The following is a 21211-nucleotide window of genomic DNA, read 5'->3' on the forward strand; positions in this document are numbered from 1 at the left end:
GGGCTGTGTTCATGGCGCCTCAGAGCCGAGGCCGTCGTTTTCCGGGCTTCAGCGCTCGGGTGCGGGGACTGAGCAGGCGGCAGGCCTGCGGGCCGGAAAGGGAAGCTCCCCTCTCCTGAACGATGCGGGCCTTTCGCGTTCCTTGGCTGGCTGATGGGCCGTGTTTGAGAAACCAGGGTTATGCCCCAGTCTTCGTGGACCGATGGACGTTGTGTAAAGTCGCGTTGGTTGAAAATGTTGACGTGCAGATTGTTTTTGGGATGCTTCCGGGATCTGGGGCCACTTGGAACTGTCCCTTTATAAATGCGTATTCTTTTTGTTGTAAAAGGCACCTTTCCGTGCTCTTTTTCACGTTTTCTCACTCATATAGCTGTTTGTTTGGCATGCAGTAAGATTCGTTTACTTTTTTTTTTTCTTTTTGTCTTTGAAATGTCTAGAACTGTAATCCAGATACCTTTCGTCATACTCTTGGACGGAATACTTTGCCTGGTCCCTTAGGAACATAGAGAAGATGTACATCAAGTCAATTGTTCTTGAAGGATTTAAATCCTATGCTCAGAGGACAGAAGTTAGTGGCTTTGACCCATTATTCAATGCCATTACTGGCTTGAATGGTAGTGGCAAGTCCAATATCTTGGACTCAATCTGTTTCGTGCTGGGAATCTCCAATCTATCACAGGTAAAGAGAGAGGGTGTTTAAGAAAGGTTTTCTGTCAGAAGTGTTTCATATTGCTTTCTTGAGTGATCTCCGATAGAAAACCTGAAGTGGTGCTTCTGTCAAAAAAACCCAACTTTTATTTATTTGGTGTTTTTCATTTCGTAAAACTAGTTCTCTGTCATTCTTGCTCATTCTCACATTAAGGTGTAGTTCCAGTTTCATCAGTATACTACCACAATAGCTACAGTCACATCAATATACTGCTCAAAGTGTGCAGCATAGAATATAAGACTAAAAGTATCCATTTAAAAGGTATCAGCCTCAAGCCCAAGGTCTTTTGCAGCTAAAGGCACTAACTTCTTTGTCTGTAATAAACTTTTTCACTGCCGATTAGATCTTTAAATTTAGACGACTGTTTCATCAAAAAAAAACCAAAACTGTTTTTCCTGCAATGCCTGTTACTTAAAAAATGACACATCTGCTTTACTCCTTAAAAAAAAAAAAATTGAATTATGTGCTCTGACATCAGTTTGAATCTCTGTCTGCAGGTGATTTTTTTTTTTTTTTTTTTTTTTCCTCTCCCTCCGATCATAGACAAATACAGTAGACAGTTTAAATCCTTTTCTGCCGGTGGTTTTTTTTTTTTTTTTTTTTTATTCTCCCTCTCCCTCCGATCATAGACAAATACAGTAGACCTCCAAGGAACACTTCCTGTTTAATTTCTCTATGAGCTGCATCGTGAATAATATATCCTCTTTAAGTAAATATACTGGTGACTGAACTAGTCATCTGGGTTTTTTTTTTAACATTCAGTTTTTATCAGGAATCTCATCCAGAAACAGTTAGCTGGCTTATTATAAGTAGACTAGCACACTGTGCCTGTGGTTTTACAATACTGGCACCTTGCAGCTCCCTTATGTCTGTCACTCACGTGAACTCCTAAATCTACAAGCTAGATTTGCGTATTTTCCATTCATTTCTCTAAAAGGTAAAGTAGTGCCCTGAAGCTGGGTGTAATGAATTTCTCTCAAAGGTGTATTTATCTTGTCCATGAATTCAGGTGCGAGCTTCCAACTTGCAAGATCTAGTTTATAAAAGTGGGCAAGCAGGAATTAATAAAGCAACTGTGTCTATTACCTTTGATAATTCTGACAAGAAACAAAGTCCACTGGGATTAGAAGCTAATGACGAAATCACCATCACTAGGCAGGTGAGTCTGTAATATCTGTATTTTGTGTCTTTTTCATCTTCTTTTATATCTCCCTCTTAAAAATCTGAACTATGTGTTAAATTTGGTGTACAAGAACAAAGGAGCATCTTTTGGATGTCTCCCAGGTTTAAAAAAGGAAGTGAAAATTTGTGGAGTTAGGAAATTTTCTTGTCAATATTGCCCTCAATGACTGATCTTTCCTATGGTTTATGTAAACATCTTAAACATCTCTTCAGTCTTATAAGATGGTTTGATCTGTATAGTTGCATATATGTGTGTCTGCAAATATATGTTATATGGGTTTTGCTCAGATTTTTTAATTCTTTATTACAGCTTATATTCTGATAGTGTCAGGTTGTTTTAAAATAATTTAAAGTTTCTTCCATTTCTTTTCCTTCTCCAGATTATCGTTGGAGGTAGAAATAAGTATCTTATCAATGGTGTGAATGCTACCAGCTCGCGTGTACAGGATCTCTTCTGTTCTGTTGGACTCAATGTCAATAACCCTCACTTCCTCATTATGCAGGTGTGATGTGCATCTTTATAAAATCCAAAAAGAATAGAAGTTGCACTAAATTTGAGGCAGGAAAGGTAGTTCAAGAACACCTAATCAGAGGAAAGCAACTTCTTATTAAGTAAAAATCAAATGTTTGCTAAGCTGTTCCCGTACAGCATAGTTTGACCCTAAAACATGTGTCTTGTAGCACAGGATCTCATGTAGCAAGCTTTTTCTAAAACAAATTTCAATTGTATTTTCATATTTCTCTCTTTAACAAATAGCCGTTGTTTGTATTATTAAGCTAAAAAACCAAGAGATCTTCTTTCCTGTTAGGTGTGTTCCGTGCTAGGTAATATTTTGAATGTTGATATACCTGCCTTCTGAAGTCACAATTAACAAGGGAGGAACTGACCAATTGAAAAGATGCCTGTGAACATCGACACAGGGACTGGACAAACCCCTGAAATATTTGCAAGGAATAATAAAACAGAGCAGGATTTACTGTTTCAAATGGATCTGTCTCAACTTGTGGGGGGTGGGAGGTAGAAGAGCAGTTTTACACTGATTCTGCTTCCCCAGGGTTACATATAAGCTAAATCTCCAAAAAGTCAGTTTATTACTTATATAAGATCTTATTCAACATCATGATCTCAGTGAGACTCTAGAACAAAACAGGCACTTACTCCTTTAAGATGTAATGAGAATGTGGAGGATGAACCTAAGATAAAAGGGCCATTTCAAGCTTGCTGCCTGAAGAAGGAATTTGCGTGAATGTTCAAGAGCTTAACAGTTGAGTAAACAAGATCACCACTGTAGGAAAAAAAAACCAAAACCAAATCATGTTTGAAGTTATAAAGTGTAAAAATGATTGGGGTATTTTGGGTTAGGATTTTTTGGTTTTACTGTTGCGTGGTACACAGGAAATGCCATTCTTGTTTTATCTTTCTGTCACCAGGGACGAATTACCAAAGTTCTAAATATGAAGCCACAAGAGGTAAGAAAGTTGTGGGAATTTTTGGTCTGAAGTTTTACTGATTTGTTTTGAATGACCAGAATCAATATTGAGGTAGGGAGGACGACAGGAAAAAAAAAAAAAAGGTGTTGAAGGGAGATGAGAGGTCCAACTCAGAACTGAGTTGAATGTATGTAACGTAAGAAAAAACATCAAACTTCTGGCACATTGCTTTATTTTAGATTTTAGCTATGGTTGAAGAAGCAGCTGGTACTAGAATGTATGAATGCAAGAAAATAACTGTCCAGAAAACCATAGAGAAGAAGGAAGTCAAACTGAAAGAGATTCGAAAGGTACTACATGTTGGAAAGTATACTTTCTTTTATATTTGTTAAAGATACCTGAGTAACTAGTGTAGTGTTCTTTTTAACTTGTGGAATATTTATTTTCTGCACCTGAAACTAGTATTTGTGCTTAGATATATGAGACTTTTAAAAATTGGTATATAAATGCTTTGTTCTGTGTTTCAGGTCTTAAATGAGGAGATCAATCCAACTTTGCAGAAATTGAGAGAGGTATGGAAAAATTAGAAGAGTGGTAGAGCCCTTAAAGTGCTGAAAAAGTACTTTCAGCAACCCTGAACCAGTATGTGGTGACTAAAACAATCGCACGTTTTTAAGCTTTGTAGAATCTTCTAAGAGAGATAAATTTTATCTTCTGTCTGAATACAGAATATGTGATATTCAAGACTTACAGGAAACCTTAGAGGGGCAATATAGGGAGAAGAGTAAACAAGAGAACTAGGTAAAAATAGAAGATAAAGACATGTCTTAATTCTTAAAAAACTTGTGTCAAGTGGTATTTCTGCCATACAATCATTTGTACGAGTATTGCTTTATCTAAGATTTTCCTAAGCAGGCCTACAATGTACAATACTGAATATATTACTTAACATAGAGCATCCTTCCTCTTAATTACTAATAATAATGTTAGTAGAAATGCTTAGAAGATTTCTGTGTAAGTCCCACTTAATATTATTTTTCCAGCAAACTTCAGCGGTTAGGTTTTTTTTACCGTTGTCCTTTCAGGATCGATCATCGTATCTAGAATACCAAAAAGTGGTACGAACAATGGAACACTTAAGCCGCTTGTGTATAGCTTATGAGTTTGTGGTGGCTGAAGAGACAAAGTCATCCTCTGCTGACATATTAAAGGAAATGCACGCTAAGGTAGAGGAGCTTCAGGAATCAGTGGCTGAAACTGAAGAGAAGGTGAGAAAACTTGATGAAGAAATAGTGGAGATGGAAAAGAAAAGGGATAAGGTAAGTGTGAACAGTCATGCTTGTCTGAATATGTGAATACAAGAATTTGTATGAATGAGAAGAGAATTATTTTTACACATAATATACCCTTGAATTTTTATCTTCTGATAGGTTGTTTAGTTTATACACTGCTCACTGTCACTCAGCTATTGTCTAAATGTCATACATCTAAAGTTCTCATTTGTCTGAAATGCTTTACTTCCAGTCTCTGTAAATTAATAATTACTGAAGAGTATAAACTGTTTGCCCTCATGTTTCCATTCTGTGCACTCAGTGGTAGGTTTTCCCAGAGGTCTTTTTTTTCCTCCGTTTTTGTCAATGTATCTAAAAAAAACACACTTCAAGTTTTAAACTCGTGTTCAACAAAGCTCAGTACCAATCTCTGTTTTGAGGCCAGTAAATTTGGTTAGATACAGGATGGCTTATACGGTCTTTGGATGCCTAAATGCAACTTTTGTACAGGGACAGTGTCCCATGATATGGGATGAAGTAGATCTTCAGTAGCGGCTTCAATTTAGTTTGAATTTCAGAGGGAAGAGATGTTCTGACCTGTTTGCATTGGAGTCTAACTGCCTGCTTGATCGGATGTTTATATCTTTCTACATATAGCTGTGAACAGAAGATGAAATATTACAAATACTCCATCAGTTTCTTAACCTAAATTAAATTTTCTTTATTTTTGATTGTAGGAGGTTGATGGTACGCTCCATTCACTGGAAGGTGCTCTGTCAGAAATTCAAAAACTTCATACTAAAGCACAAAGTGCCCTTGATCTCAAGAAGCAAAACTTAAAAAATGAAGAGATTAAGTATGAAGAACTGGTAAAAAGTATGAAGGCGGTAAGACCTTTATATATGATTTTCTTTAAACACTATATTAATTCAGACTGAGGGGAACAGCTGGTTTTTCTTGTCTATTAACAAAACTCCTATGGTAAAAAATTCCTGATGGGAAGAATTACATCAGGAAGGCAGAAACATGGTAAGGGCATTGTTCGATTTGTGCAGCATAGGTAGTAGGTTCCCATTAGAAACAAACGCGATGAATATACAAAGAAACTGCAACTCTTTACAGTTTCCAACCATCTGTTAAGCTCAGGAGAGATCCCTATAGCTTCAAAAGGAGTACGCTTTCTGGACGTGTGGTATTCTTAAAATTATAAGAGAGAGATTTCTACATTGCACATTTCTGACAGCTGATGTTTTTTTAATGCAAGAGGAACACTGAAGAATACTTTAATTTTTAGATATTGGGAAGAAAGGGTTATTTCTCCTAGTTCTTGGAGTTGCCACCTTCCTATATTTCATCTTTCTGTACATCTTCTGTGCACTCATGGGGCAAGCACACACTTGAAAACATGCAGAGACAAATTGTAAGATCACAAAATCCAACAAAAGGTGATAGAAATGTTGTTGATGAAGCTACTCTTAGATCCTGATCTAAAGAACATGAATTTAAAGTTAATGGGACTCAGGTTCTCTCTTCCTTTTTTTTTTTTTGGTTTTGCTCTTTGTTTTGTTGAAGGATTCCAAAGCATTAATGTCAAAGGAGGAAAAAGTAAAGAAGATGGAGGGAGAACTAAAAGCTTTACAGGAAGCGAGTGAAAAAGATGCAGATGCTTTAGCTGCAGCACAACAGCATTTTAATGCTATGTCTGCTGGCTTGTCCAACAATGGTGATGGGGAAGAAGCTACTTGTGCTGAGCAGATGATGACCTGCAAAAATGAGATCAGCAAAGCAGTTACAGAGGCTCAGCAGGTAAGAACAAAAGCTCTGCCTGTCTCAGACCAGCCTTCCTGCTTCTTTTGAAAATTGTCTGAAAAGCAAATGACACACTCTTGAAAGGTCAGTGAAAAGATTTCAGAATATCTGTGCAACATATTTTACAAGTTGGCATCTGCATTAATGTGACTTTTTGATAAACCGAGTAATTTGTCATTTTTAAAAATAAGTAAAATACCCTTCCGTAGATACAGACAAATAGGGAAGAGCTATGACATTGCTGTGAGGAAGTACAGAAACTGGCATTTGAGACATAAAGACTTGCAGTATTCAAGTGACTGACCGTATTGGATAAGAAGAAATTAAGACTGCTGTCCATGATACGCATTTGTACTACTGAGATTCCTATAGTAAAATTTATGGAATCAAAACAAAGATGCATGAGACTGCGAATGGAGAGTTCAGAAGAAATGATTTTCTCCTCAGTTAAATTGTGTGCTAGTCACATGAGTGAAACAGATGCCACTTCTTGTGTCTTAAGATAGGAAACCTCTGCTGGGGTAGTTCTCACGCTGGCATTTAAATTTTCAGAGTTGGAAGTGCATGTTGCTTGTCTCAGTTGAAGGAAAATCTCTTTTGTGGAAAATAACAAGGAGAGCTGTGTCCCACACTACTTTATTTTGTTTTTTTCTCAAACTCTATTCATGTGCCAATATAAGTTATTGTATCTAAGTACATGATTTATGGTTTTATTTCCAAATCACTTGTGCCCTTACTTGCAAAAAACCAAGGCTGCTTTTTGGTATTTCTGCAACCAGTGGTAATTTTTACAAATGATATCAGCACCTTGTTAGTGCAAGTTTTTGGAGATCTTCTGTTTCCTACTCTGTTTCCTTTTCTGTTTTCCTACTCCTTACAGGCTCAAATGAAGTTGAATTATGCACAAGAAGAATTAAAGAAAAAACAAGCTGAAGTTAGGAAGATAGATGGAAGCTACAAGAAAGACAAAGCAGCATTTGAAACTCTCAGAGAAACAAAAGAAAAACTAGAGAGTCAAATGAAGGATCTAAACTATGAAGGTCTGTACAGACTTCTGGTCCATAATTTTGAGGGAATCTCAAAAGGAATATAAAAAGTATGGTGGGTTGATCTGGCTGCCAGGTGCCCACCAAACTGCTTTATTCACTCACCTCCTCAGCTGGACAGGGGAGAGAAAATCTGATGAAAGCCTTGTGGGTCGAGATAAGGACAAGGAGGTCACTGACCAGTTGCTGTCAGGAGCAAACTTGACTTAGCGGAATTATTTTAATCTATTACCAATCAAATAGAGTAGGAAAATGACAAATAGGAACAAACCTTAAAACGCTGTCCCCTCCACCCCTCCCTTCTTAGAGATTTTCTCTGATTCTTCCCCTGGAGCAGTGCAGTCAGACAGGAATGGGGAGTTGCAGCCAGTTCATCACAAATTGTCTTCACCACGCCTTCCTCCTCACACCTTAGAGTTCAACCTGTGGAATACAGTCCTCAGTGAACTCCTCCAAAATGGATCCTTCCCACAGGCTGCAGTTCTTCACGAGCTTCGCCAGTGCGGGATTTTGCACATGGTGCAGTCCTTCAGGAGCAGACTGCTCCAGCATGGCTCCTCAGTGGGGTCTACAGGTCTTGCCAGGAGCCTACTCCGGTGTGGCCTTCTTACAGGGTAAAAGCCTCCTTCAGGGTGTGTCAACCTGCCCCAGCGTGGGATCCTCCACAGGCTGCAGGTGGATATCCGCTTCACTGTGGATTGCCATAGGCTGCCGGGGGACAGCCTGTTCACCATGGGCTTCGTGACAGGCTGCAGGGGAATTTCTGCTCTACCACTTGGAGCACATCCTCCCCCTCCTCCTTCTGGTGTCTGCAGAGGTGTTTCTTTCCTACATTTCTCACTCCTCCCTCCCAACTGCTGTTGTGCAGCGGTTTTTAACCCTTCTATAATGTGTTACCACAGAGGCACTACCAACATCGCTGATGGCCTTGGCCAGCAGCAGGTCTGTTTTGGAGGCAGCTGGCACTGGTGGTGTCAGAGACAGAAGCAAAAGAAAACAAAAAGATTTACTCTCTGCTTGCTATCAGTAGGCAATGTCCATCCAGTTCCTGGGAAGCAGGGCCTCAGTATGCAGAGTGGCTGTTCTGAAAGACACATAATGTAATATAATGCCTTAATAATTAATGCCCCCTCCCCTCCTTCTTGCTCTTAGGTTTTTATTGCTGAGACCCCTTTATATAGTATGGAATATTGTTTACGTCAGTTGGGCTGGCTATGTCCCCTCCCAACTTTTTGCCTACCCCAGTCTCCTGGCCTTTGGAGGAGGAACTGGAGGGACAGCCTTGATGCTGTGAGAGCATTGCTCAGCAGTAGCCAAAACTGGTGTGTTAGCAACAGCTTTCTGCTGAAAATAAAAAGCACAGCATTGTAAGGGCTGCTGAGGGAGAAGTTAGCTCCACCCCAGCCAGACCCAGTTGAAGAAGGATCTGAAAAAACAAGTATAGTACTTTCACCCATAAAGACATTTCTCTGGTCAAAGTTCTGCAAGCTCTTGTCTTCCACAGAAAATTGTTTAAAATAATTCGCTATTATAAGCTTTAGAACAAATGTTTTAAAGTTTGATGGTAAATTTAAATTCCATCTAAAATTTAGATGGAAAAAGAGACCAACTGCACTATTCCTTCCTCATTTTCCCTACCTAACACACTTCTTGAACTTGTTTCTTATGCCAGATAATGTTTGTTGCAGAAGATACTCAATACTAAATTGATATTCCAGCATGGCATTCAGAGATGCACATTAGACTTTAAACACTCTCTCTGCATGTTTGGTATTGTGATAGTGTTATTTTGGCTAAACTGAAAATTTACAAAGAATTTTAGAAAGTCTTTCAATCAAGTATTCTCTACATGTATGTGGATGAGCAGTGTAGTGTACCAGTTTTTAAGCTAATAGATTTCTGTGCTCTGGATGTTTGTCTGCTGCTTGTGTTCAACTCTTCAGAAGAGAAAGAAGAAGCTCTTTTAGCAAAAAAGAAGGCATTGATTCATGATATCACCCAGCTGAGAGAATTGTATGAAGGCTTAATGGCAAAGTTTCCTCATCTACAGTTTGAATACAAGTAAGATCTCGGTGTTATCCTAAAAGACATCTGAAAGTGCTTTTTGGAGCATTTTATGTGTAGCTTATGGGACTTGCAAGATAATTCCATCAAATGCTTAGCTGTTGCCTTTCTTTTACAGCCAGGGAATAATGATGATCTACCCACAATGCAAGCAAAGGGGAGTAGGTTGGGGAAGTCAGGAAATGTTAACTGAATTAACGGGCAGCGGGGAAAGTGATACAGTCATTTTTTAATGACAGCTTTATCAAAGTCACTGGAATTTTAAAATTTTATATGGTGGTGTTTGCAAGCCATAACTCACCTTCAGCAGCTAAAACCATAGAATCCAAAGGGCTAAACTGCAAAAATACGTAATCACTACTTTTCAGAGTCCTGCCTGAGTACTCAGAGCAGCAGTCTTGCTCTGTGGAGGTCAACATTGTATCTGTCTCCACCAATCAGATATGTATCCACAGATTTATTCATTTACATAATGATCGGTCTGAACATATTCCTATAGCTGTGCTAATAATAGAACCTACAGTAAAAATGAGTTGAAAATTGTGTGAACAAGTTATGCCAAAATCAGGAAGGACATTCTTCCAATGACTTTGTAACTGACTATTTAATGAGAAGTCTCTTGCCCTGAAGTATTTAATGTGAGCCTTTTCTGTGTTGGTTTTTTTTTTTTTTTGGCTGGTAGAATTTAGAATTTCTTATACTAGTATAATAAGCAGTATGACTTTTTAAATATAAAGTTTTTATGATATATGGGAGAGAAACAAACGTGATTACCATAATTTAAATTTATTTTAAGAGATCCAGAAAAAAATTGGAATCCGAACCATGTGAAAGGCCCTGTTGTGTCTCTTATCACTGTAAAAGATCTGTCCAAAGCAAAAGCCCTAGAAGCGGTGGCCGGAGGGAAGCTCTATAACATTATTGTGGACACAGAGGTATGTTTATTGCTTCAGTACAGTACTCTGGATGTTGAGATGAGGTCACGTGATTCAGGGTTAGCAAGCATGTGCATTGTTACTGAATGCTGAAGACGTGGTTTGGAGCCACGAACATGTTTAAATTGGGTCAAGGGAGTTGTACATAGTTGCTGGCAACAGTATATTCCTCTTGCAATGCCTTGCTGTCTGTCTTTACCCGTTCAGTTTTGCATTCAGGTGTGCTTTGTAATTCTTCTCATTTGAGGTTACTGGCAAAAAGCTTTTAGAAAAAGGTGAACTGAAGCGTCGATACACCATCATTCCACTAAACAAAATTTCGGCCAGGTGTGTTGGACAAAACACGGTGAAGTTGGCCCAAACCTTGGTATGTAAATACATACACTATTTACACCATTTTACTTTTTTCATTTTGTTTCTTTGCTAAAAACGTGGGCTTAATGGTTATCTAATAACATTTTCAACAGGGTTTGAGGGTATCTTGGTTTTATTTTTTTCCCTTGTATCCTTTTGGCTATGCAGTGTTTAAATGGATTGTAATTATTCCACTTTAAACTGAAATTATTTTAAAATGTAATGTTGTTTTTATCAAGAAAAGACAGACATTACATTTGAGAATTCTTGTAACTTAAACACACTAACTGCGTTTCTTTTATTTTCTAGGCTGGTCGTGATAATGCACATTTAGCCCTTTCTGTAGTTGAATATGAACCTGAACTGCAGAAAGCAATGGAATATGTCTTTGGAAGCACTTTGATCTGTAATAACATGGATAACGCTAAGAAAGTGACCTTTGACAAACGGATAATGACACGAAGCGTTACACTGGATGGAGATACGTTTGACCCCCAGGGCACTCTGCATGGAGGCAATGGATGGTTTTATTCTCATAAGAATACTGTGTGTTTGTTGTTTTGTCTGCTGCTTTGCATGTTTGTTATAAAAATGAACAGTAAGCTTTTTGTTTGTACTCATACTGGGGTTAATATGATCTGTTTGAGCAAAGATTTGTCGGTCTTGAGCTGAGGTAAGATTGATTAGACTAAGAAAAAATGAATGGCAAATTGTTTTCATAAAATAGTTTCGATTTTAAGTAGTTAGATCTTTGACTATATAACCCTCTTGGAAGGAGAAGTGTTTTGAACTGGAGCACTTTTTGAAGTAATTAATGATTAATAAATTATGAAAAGTTAGTTGATTTCTCAAGAAATGCACGTGTAGGATTCAAAGTCTGCAGAACTAAATCCTGTGATGGCAGAGATAGTCTTTCTCCACTGAGAACGGTAACTTCAGCAGCCTCTCTGCTTTGTAACTAAAATAAATCATCAACCTGCATCGTTATTAACATTTAGAATCTGTTGTTTGCCAGTGATGAATCCATTAGTCTGCTTGAAATTACCTTGACTTTGCTTTTTGTTCCTTGAACAGGTGCGTCCTCACAGGCTGCACCTATCTTGTCTAAACTTCAAGAAATGAAAGATGTTGCAGTAGAACTGAAGACAAAGGAATCTGAACTGGAAACTGTAGAGAATGAGCTGGCAAGGTTGAAGAGTGTTGCTGAAAAGTAAGGTTTGGCCTATAAAATGTCAATCATTTCTCTTATGTGACTGAGTAAATTTTTGGAGGGCATAGGGCTTGTTGAGAATACGGTATGCAGGAAGTAATTCTCTTCTTCCCTCCTCCCTCTCTCCCCCCAGTTTAATTTGTAAGTACAGCAATCAACAAGCAAATGTAGTTTTTAGATAACACATGCAACAAAACTTGGGTAATACAGGGGGGAAAATGGCTTACAATAATATCTTCTTGAAATACCTGGCAGTTTTCCGAAGTTTCATTAAGTCCACTGAAGAATGGATCTGTTCCAGCTGTATTTTCTAACCTGATACAGAAGTTCAGTTTGTGATAGGGCTTATTTTTCTCCCAGGAAAGTATGGAGATAGTAAAGGGGATTATCTGAGTAACACTGCTGTAAGAATTTAAATTAAATAATTTAAAGGATCTTTGATTTTCAGCTGCTCAGTTACTGAAGATCTTTCTAAAAGATGGAATATAAAAATATGTTTAGTCAGTTCCGTCATAATCCCATAAGGAGCTAGTTCCGAGTTAGGAGGTAGTGTGCTCCCTACCAGCTGTTATTTTGAGTTGTAGTAGATTTGCAGAAATATAACCAAAAGGCAGAAATAAGTTTCGCTTTTATATATATTTTCTGTAGTGCTTCAATCTAGAATCTGTCATGCTGCTGCTTGGAAAAACATGAACTCTGAATTGTTGTCAAGGTCAATATGTTGCATTTGTTTGTGTTTAATATGTTTTATAAGGGCTACGTAACCAGGAGTTTACATATATAAAAACTTACCTGCAAAATTCAGTTAACATTAGATTATATCAGACTTTAATGCACTTGGGCTTATTTGTGCTACAGTCATCACTGTGTCTATCTTACATTTGAATGGGAGCGTAAGTATTTATCTGCTTACTTCAGCTGTGGAACTGAGGTGCTGGGTACCCTTCACTATAGCAGCGTCTGTCCTTATTGCCTTCAAAGGTACCGGCAACTGAAGCAGCAGTGGGAGGTGAAGTCTGAGGAAGCAGAGCTGTTGAAGGCAAAGCTTCATCAAAGTGCTTATCACAAACAAGAGGAAGAGCTGCTTGCCCTGGAGAAAACCATTGGTGACAAATGTGTTCTTAATCTTTTAACTGAAAACTAATTGCTGAGAATGAGATGGATGTTCGGCTGCTTGAGTGGCAGAGTTTTTGCTTCAGAGAAAAATACTTTTTGCTTTGAAAATACTAACTTTGTATTTTGGAATATGTAACAAATATGTAATTGCAATAGACTTGCATAGAGGTAATTCCCATAAGGTTGGTCATTCTCTTGTAGTAAAGGTTTTATTCTTATTGTTTTATATACTGTATTTATAAAAGGAAAAATCACTTTTCTGGGAAGTTCTAGAAGGGATTTAGCCTCTATTTGAGTAATCTTTATTTTTTCCAAGCTATCTGTTTCTGTAGGTGTTTAAGGTTAACAGTATAACTAGTTTGCATACCAAGAAAAAGGTGGGAAGAAGTACAGTTCATATAGCTAAGGAAAATTGTAAAAGGAAGCCAATGCAGCAATAAGAAAAACATCAAAACATCTAAAGATGGACAGAGGTGATATATGTAGATACAGTATTCTGGGGATTGGGTGATGTATTATTAGGTAGCCATCTGATTAATTACTTGATCGTGTGATTTGGCATATACTTGCCCCCCCAAAAAAGAAAAAAAGGCTTATTTTCATTAGTTTTAAAGTTGTCTCTTTGGTAACCTAACGATAACTGGTAACAATAGCATGCTGCCTTGGAATAACCACTGAAATAGCTGACAGCAGTAACTTGCAAACACACAACCACTTCTTTCTGTTAGAGGCAAAGACGATTTGTTTCAGTTGTTGTTCAGGATGGACGTTTAAAGATAAGAACAATGCCCAATCTCAGTATTGTACTTTCGATTCAGTGGAGTGTGAAGAGACATTAAAGAAAACTGAAGAGAACCAAAAGAAAGCAGAAGATAAATACAAGGCATTAGAGAATAAAATGAAAAATGCAAAAGCAGAATCTGAAAAAGAACTGAAAAATGCCCAGCAGAAACTAGATGGTGCCAAGAAGAAAGCGGACACTTCAAGCAAACAAGTGAAAGAAAAGCAGCAGGTAAAACTTTAGCTTTGTTGACAGTTTTCTCCATGTCAGAAGTGATAACAGTAACCAGAAAGTTTTAATTCTCTTGAAGTTTTAATACTGTCAGTTTTGGAACTTAAACTTAGATGTTTACTCTGTAATCACTGACACAGAAAATGCTGATGCCTTTTTTTTTTTTTCTTCTGTTGAGATTGTCCCCTTGCTGAAGAATGGGTACTGTTAATCTTCTACAGTATTCACTACATCAACCTGAATCTTAGTTCTTTATGTGTAAGTGTAATTGTGATAAATTTGAAAACATCTCCCCAGGAACTTGAATCTTTAGTTCTGGAATTTGAAGGGCTAAAACAAGAACAGGCCTCCTTTAAACAACGGATAGAGGCTGCAGAGAAAGCAATCAAATCCTACCAGGAGCAAGTGAATGCTATGGCAGATGAACTGTCTAAGACAAAGGTAAAAGTGAATACTATGTTTCCTTACCTGTTTTGATGTTATGGAAGATAGGATCCCCTAAAACTCAAATTATAGTTTGTATCTTGTCATGAGGATTTTCTTGCCAGCACTGGGTTATGTTTAGCCCAGATGGTTAGTTTTTGGCTTAATTACCATGTGTATTTTTTCTCCTTCTTTATTGTGTCCTTCTTTTCTAATAGCTAACATCAGCCTTTAAAAGAAGCTAATACGTGGCTGTTTGATTTGCTTTTCAGGAATCTGTAGAGAAATCACAGGAGGAGCTGTCCAAGCAAAAGGGAGTAATTCTGTTACAGGACAAAGCAATTGAAGCCAAAGCTAAAGAGAGGGCAAAATACAGAGAACAAAATAATGAATTGCAGCTTCAGATTAAAACATTAGAAAACAACATCAGCAAACATCATCAAGACACTATTGATGCAGCTGCCAAGGTATTTCAGAATGGTGGTTTTCCTTGCACCTTGTAACCAAGAGTGGTTATTTCCCTTGACACGTGCAAACAAAGTAGCCTGCTTTTTTACTAAGTGCTGTCATATTTGCGGCTCTTGACATGAGAAGTTTTACCCCAGGAGGAGGGGTGGTAATTGTGAATTGTAATGAGGCTTATCAGTATGGACTAATAGAGACTAGATCAGAGTGAGAGGTCAGTCAATGAGAAGAACACTCTGACTGTATGGACAAATGAGTTAACTAATTAAATAAGCTAATCCTGACATTTAGTGACAATGGCTTTGTCCAGATGTAGAAAAACATGTTCCAAGTCAATGTGATGGGTGCATGTGAAAGCTTCCTTAAAATTTTGGTTCATCTACAGTCTTGGAAATCACATGAAGCATTGTAAAGGTATGCACCTGTGCTGTGCTAGGACAGAATTAATGTTGTAGAGTGCTGTAGAGAATTTCAGGATCTGGATTTTTTTTTTCCAGATTTAATTATTTATCATTTACGTTTGAAAAGGAAAAAAGTTAAACAACCCTCAGCATATCTTCTTATTTACAGGTGACCAGAATGCTGAAAGAGCATGAGTGGATAGCTGCAGATAAATCACTTTTTGGTCAGCCAAACACAGCCTATGACTTCAAAGCTAATGATCCTAGAGAAGCAGCTGAGAATCTGCAGAAATTGCAGGAGTCTAAAGCAAAGCTGGGGAGAAACGTGAACATGAGAGCTATGAACATGCTTTCTGACACAGAGGAGAGGGTAAGCATTCTGTGCTTTAACATGTAAAGATTGGGCAGTTCGGGTATATGGTATCATGTATAATGTAGCTTTGTGTTTTTGTATGCTCTGTTTCTGAGTACACTAAAAAATATAATTGAACTTTCATGAGACAGCAGGAAACCTTTTGTTAGTTTTTTTTTTAAATATATACTAATCTTACATTTCTGAACAATTCACTTGCACACTAGTTTTCTAGGTTATGCATAGTCTTGACTTCAGATGGAATAATAATAATTTCATTCCTCCCTACCTCAGTCAATTGTCTTAAATTGGTAGCAGCATCACTAGGCAAGCTTCATGGTGTCCATTACATTATCTGAGAATTACATACTTTAACAAAGCTTGCAGATGAAAGGAAAAATGAAGATGAAAAAACTGGTCATCTTTAAGCACAATAGCCTGAAGGTATTTCAGGATTGTCTCGAAACTGTCCACTGACTGACACTTCAACTTTTCCAGCAGTTTCATGATTAGAATTGGCCTGTTCTTCCTATCAGCCTCCAGAAGCATCCTTTCTTCTATGAAAAAGCAAATGAAATGTGATTAACTTCCAAGGGGAGTTTAACTTTCAGAGTAATGTTTGTCTTCCCCTTTGCCTATTGAAAATTGTAATACTTTAATCTGCAAATAATATCCTAAAACTTAAATCCCACATACAGCTAAAGGAACACTTTGGATTTCAACTTGTGGTTAACAGCTATTTATTTCATAGTTAGAAAACTGATAAACAGTGAAATTGTAAGATAAGCACAAAATGTATTTGAGCACAAAGTTCACTGAAATCTATCTTTTCTTCTCATTGCGCTAGTACAATGAATTAATAAGAAAAAAAAGAATTGTAGAGAATGACAAGTTAAAAATCCTTGCAACTATTGAAGAACTTGACCAGAGGAAGACTGAAACTTTAAATATTGCTTGGAAAAAGGTATGACACTTGAAATCTAATCCTCACATTTTAGCAGAGGATCGGATTTCTTAGATTACTGTTTTGCATATTTGCATGGAAAAAAGATGTCTCTTTCCAGTACTGATCTCTCTTGCCTAGTATTAAAATTATAAAACAGCCACTTCATTTCTCCTGTGTTATCTCACTCTTGAGAATAAGACCTGAATTCTCTCGGAATCTTAAAGAAACAGTTAAACCTGCAAAATTACTTCACCATTCCCTTGTAGTACCCACAAAAATTTAAGGAAGATTGAGCTACCAGCATGCTGAAAGCAATGTCTCTCACACGGAGGTTGGACAAAGCAGTGATACGGTTTACTTTTCTTTTTGTTTGCATAAAACAGTATTTGAGAGTTAAAATCTTCTGGTTCTCTGTAGCCCCGTACAATATGGGGCTGCGGACCTGGGCTACAGTTCCTGTCCTGACAGGACTGGAATAGAGCAACAGCTAATTTATCTTTCTGTTACCCAAGTGCTCTGCCATCTTACTAGTTCTCTCACATCATGAACTGTAACAAAAGTGTATGATTTTTTCCCCTTTCTCCAATGGAAAGCTCTTGATACATTCTTTTCTGCTGTACCAGGAGAACTTGGACTTTTCTGCCTCTAAGATAGATTAGATTATATGTAAGATTAAATCGTACACAAATGAAGTATCAGTTTTAATTATTACTGACCATATTCAAGATATCATTGACAAAATGGCACCATTTCATTGCAAAATATTGTTTGGCAAAAATTAGTGAATTGCATTTAAAACCATCATTGTGGTGGAGTAAGTGCGTTCTCAGATTAATATTTCCTAGATCAAGGAATGTATGTTTACAAAATTGCATCCCATCAAACATGTGGACATTGCTTAAGTAATTCTGGGAAGTGAAGGAGTGGGGAAGATGCCAGTGTGTGCCTCTTGTGAGGTGCTTATACTTTTAATTGTCTTTAATTGGGAGAAATCACAATTAAATGATTGATTGTTAACAGATGTGAGGTAGCACATAACCGATTCCTTGGCTGATTGATAGCATTAAGAAGCCTTCCAATATTTCTTTCATCTCATTCTTCTAAAATGCTTAGTATAAAGTGCCCGTTATATATTTCCCTCGGTGTTGCTTCTCTTCTCAATACAGAGACAACAGCATGCGCCTTATGTTAGTATTTTGTCACTATCCTGTATGTGTCCATCTTCAAGACACAAGAATTCATTGGGTTAAATTGGACACGGTGTCCAGAGTGTAGTGCAGCTTACCATGAAGTTTTTAACTGTCTGTGCTCTTGATTCAATGCGTGTACATACACCTTTTTTGGTCTGACTTCCAGGTGAATGAAGACTTTGGTTCCATTTTCTCAATGCTTCTACCAGGAGCCAAAGCTATGCTAGTCCCCTCTACAACACATGATGTCTTGGATGGTCTGGAGTTTAGAATTGCCTTAGGAAACACCTGGAAGGAAAACTTAACAGAACTTAGTGGAGGACAAAGGTTGGTGAACTCTGTGGGCTGGTTGTTTTCCATTGCCATTGTATATATAATTGATATGTGTAGGCGATTACTAATTTTTTGCCTTTCCAAAAGATCAGGTTTGGAAAGTCAAGTCAGGGACTCTGTCTCTTTCCAACCTCACGTAATATTGAAGGCATTAATTCAGTTGAACTCAAGGAGGAATCCAACTCAGAACAGTGCATTACTTGGCATATGATAACAAGATTTTTCTCCACTGAAAAGTGATGTAAAAATTGAGTGTTGAGAAAACTGCAGTGAACTCTAGGTAGTACTAAGGTAGTTGAATTAAATGTTCCAGCCTTTGAGCTGTAACCTCAAAAATCTATACAGACAAGTTCTGTCCCAGTGTTAAAGTAGTGTCATGGTGACAGTTCCCTTCTCCGAGTGATTACACCTGCTCTGTAGGGTATGTGCTTCTTTCCACTTCTAAGGAAAAATCCAACAGACTGAAAAGCAGAAACAGGATTAGGAAGAGGTGAGACAGACATGGAACTCTCTGAAGGACAGAATGCTTCAAGAAAATGCTTCAAAAAAACCACTGAAACACAGCACTGCAAAACTCAGCGTTAAAAATAAGTGAAGCAGCAGCATGATTTTAAATATCGTCACCCTACTAACCTAATCTTCTGATAAAGTAGTCGGTAACGTTCGCCATTTCTGGCAGAAGTGGCCAAGTCAGAAGTCGTGGCAGAGCTGTTACTCTGTCTCTTCAGAACTCATAGCATGAATCTGCTCTTGAGGGAGCATCTCGTTACTACCAAACAAATGCGTTCATAAGCCAAAGCCTCTCAGACAAGAGGGTAAAACATAACTGTTTTGTTCTCTGTACTAGATCACTGGTGGCCTTGTCCTTGATCTTAGCCATGCTTCTCTTTAAACCTGCCCCAATCTACATCTTGGATGAAGTGGATGCAGCCCTTGATCTCTCTCATACCCAGAATATTGGGCAGATGATTCAGACTCACTTCAGGCACTCCCAGGTATGATCTTGAAACTTCTGTGATCGTTTACTTATGCACTTCATTATCTTCAGAGGCGGCCTGTCCTTGAAGAGTCCCAACTGTGCCAGTGTTCTATTCCAGAGATGTGTGGTGTGTTTCTAACTTGTTTCAACTGCAAGTTACACTGATGATACAGCAACTGTGAAGCTTCTAAGTGTTACATCGTAATGTATGCAGTTGCTACAGTGGCTGAAAACTAGGTGGTAGTAGTAGTAATAGTGAAGAGTATCTATCTATCTGTGGTATGATCAATTTCAGACATGACCCATGTCCTGAACTTTTTTTTTTTTGCTAGAACTCTTTAACCTGAGCTTTAAAAATATTTTATTTTTGACCCTATTGAAATGAGCCAGGTGCTAGTGGGAAGAATCTCTGTATCGCTGTGGCCTGTGCATGAAAAAACTGTAGAACTGAAGAAACTTCCTACTCCAAGTGAAAGGCAGTACCTGTATCTGTTCTGTGGTAGGATACTGTCCTTCCAAATCACAGGAGAGGAGGGGAGCATTTGTTACCAGTATTGTAAAATAATTTGAGTGATATCTTTAGCTTATGGAAGATCTATCTATCTATCTGGCATTCTTACAAAATCAGTGGCAACGTTTTTCCCAGTGACTGATGTGCCATGAATGGGTGTTTTGAGGTGTGGACTGCATCCCGGGGCAGGTGCTGGGATGTGGACAGAGCTGTATGTTGTTAGCTGTGGAAAATGCCTGGGCTGTGGGTGTATGTTAACCTGCTGAGCATGTCCTGCTGGGCTTCAGTTACGTTCAGAGTATTTTCTGAAGAATTACCACTAATACATTAAGCCAGATGAAGTAAAAGGAATCATCTTTTTAGAAGTCTTCTCCAGTGTTGTTTAAACTCTTTATTTGGATGGCAGCATTTACCTTAAGCTTTCCGTTTTGTTTTAGTTTATTGTAGTGTCCTTGAAGGATGGAATGTTTAACAATGCGAATGTCCTCTACAAGACCAGGTTTATGGACGGTGTGTCCACTATTGCAAGATATGATCAGCCTCAAAACAGAAACAAGGCTTCCGCCCTCGAGGAAGACCAGGAAGTACGTAAGAATGACAAAAGAAGACGTGCAGCGCCGGGAAACTTCCTCACTGCAGTAGCAGCTTCTTAAGTGTTCTACTGCCGCAGGCTATAGCTGGGCCAGGAACAAACTCTGATTTTAACTTCTTTTTAAAAAGAATTCTTTTTAATATTGAAATGTTGTTATGTCTTAGCTTTTAGTTCACATCCACACCTCATTAAGAACTGACATTCACAGGAGACTATTAGCTGAGCTGGCCACATTTACTCCTCTGGGTGTCCCCTCATCCCTCTGCAAGCATTTTCACACAAATGTAGATGAACAGCAGCTCTGTGAGCTCAACAGGAGGAACTGAAGCCTTTGAAAGAGGGAAATCTGATTCAAAAAACCTGCTGCAAGTGTAAACACTGCCTTCATCTCTTCCTGTCAAATACCAGAGAAAAGCAGCATACTGATTTTTAAGCTGCTGTCATTGTTTTTTAAGGAGCAAGGCAATTATCAACAATTTTAACTCTCAAGTTATTTTTGCAGTTTGCTGCACTGATGTTTCTATCAGTAAGTTTCTTAAGCTACACGACCTGGTTCCCTCTATGCTTTTCTCCCTCCCTATTTTTATTGAGCGTTGCCTACTGAAGATTAAACGCTTTCTCAGTTTTGAACTTCCTGCTGTAGTGCTACAGTTTGATTATTTAATTCTGCACTCTAAACATCAGAGGTAAAAAGAAATATAGGGATGGATGGTCATAATGAAATAAAATTCAGACATCCTGATGTGCCTTTTTCTTTCCCCCTCCCTCCATGTCCCTTGTCCTCCCTGACCAATGAACCCAAGCAATGTTATCCTGCTGCCTTCACACAGAAGTAACAACATGCCTGTGCTGCGGGCACTTGGAAGGCAGAAACCCTGCT

The 21211-nt window shown here is 38.1% G+C and overlaps 1 protein-coding gene across 1 annotated transcript; it reads left to right on the forward strand.

Annotated features, from left to right (window-relative positions):
- Positions 1-511: 511 nt before the first annotated feature.
- Positions 512-20392, forward strand: SMC2 (structural maintenance of chromosomes 2). Its single transcript, XM_010135473.1, has 24 exons — positions 512-679; positions 1719-1868; positions 2272-2394; positions 3323-3361; positions 3562-3672; positions 3850-3894; positions 4408-4641; positions 5331-5480; positions 6166-6399; positions 7283-7442; positions 9392-9509; positions 10309-10447; positions 10695-10814; positions 11111-11315; positions 11876-12011; positions 12993-13117; positions 13946-14139; positions 14437-14580; positions 14835-15029; positions 15598-15798; positions 16628-16744; positions 18083-18243; positions 19097-19244; positions 20177-20392. The coding sequence occupies exons 1-24, from the start codon at positions 512-514 to the stop codon at positions 20390-20392; spliced, it is 3633 nt and encodes a 1210-aa protein (XP_010133775.1).
- Positions 20393-21211: the final 819 nt, after the last annotated feature.

This window comes from Buceros rhinoceros, unplaced genomic scaffold (genome assembly GCF_000710305.1).
Source record: "Buceros rhinoceros silvestris isolate BGI_N320 unplaced genomic scaffold, ASM71030v1 scaffold12034, whole genome shotgun sequence".
NCBI lineage: Eukaryota > Metazoa > Chordata > Aves > Bucerotiformes > Bucerotidae > Buceros > Buceros rhinoceros.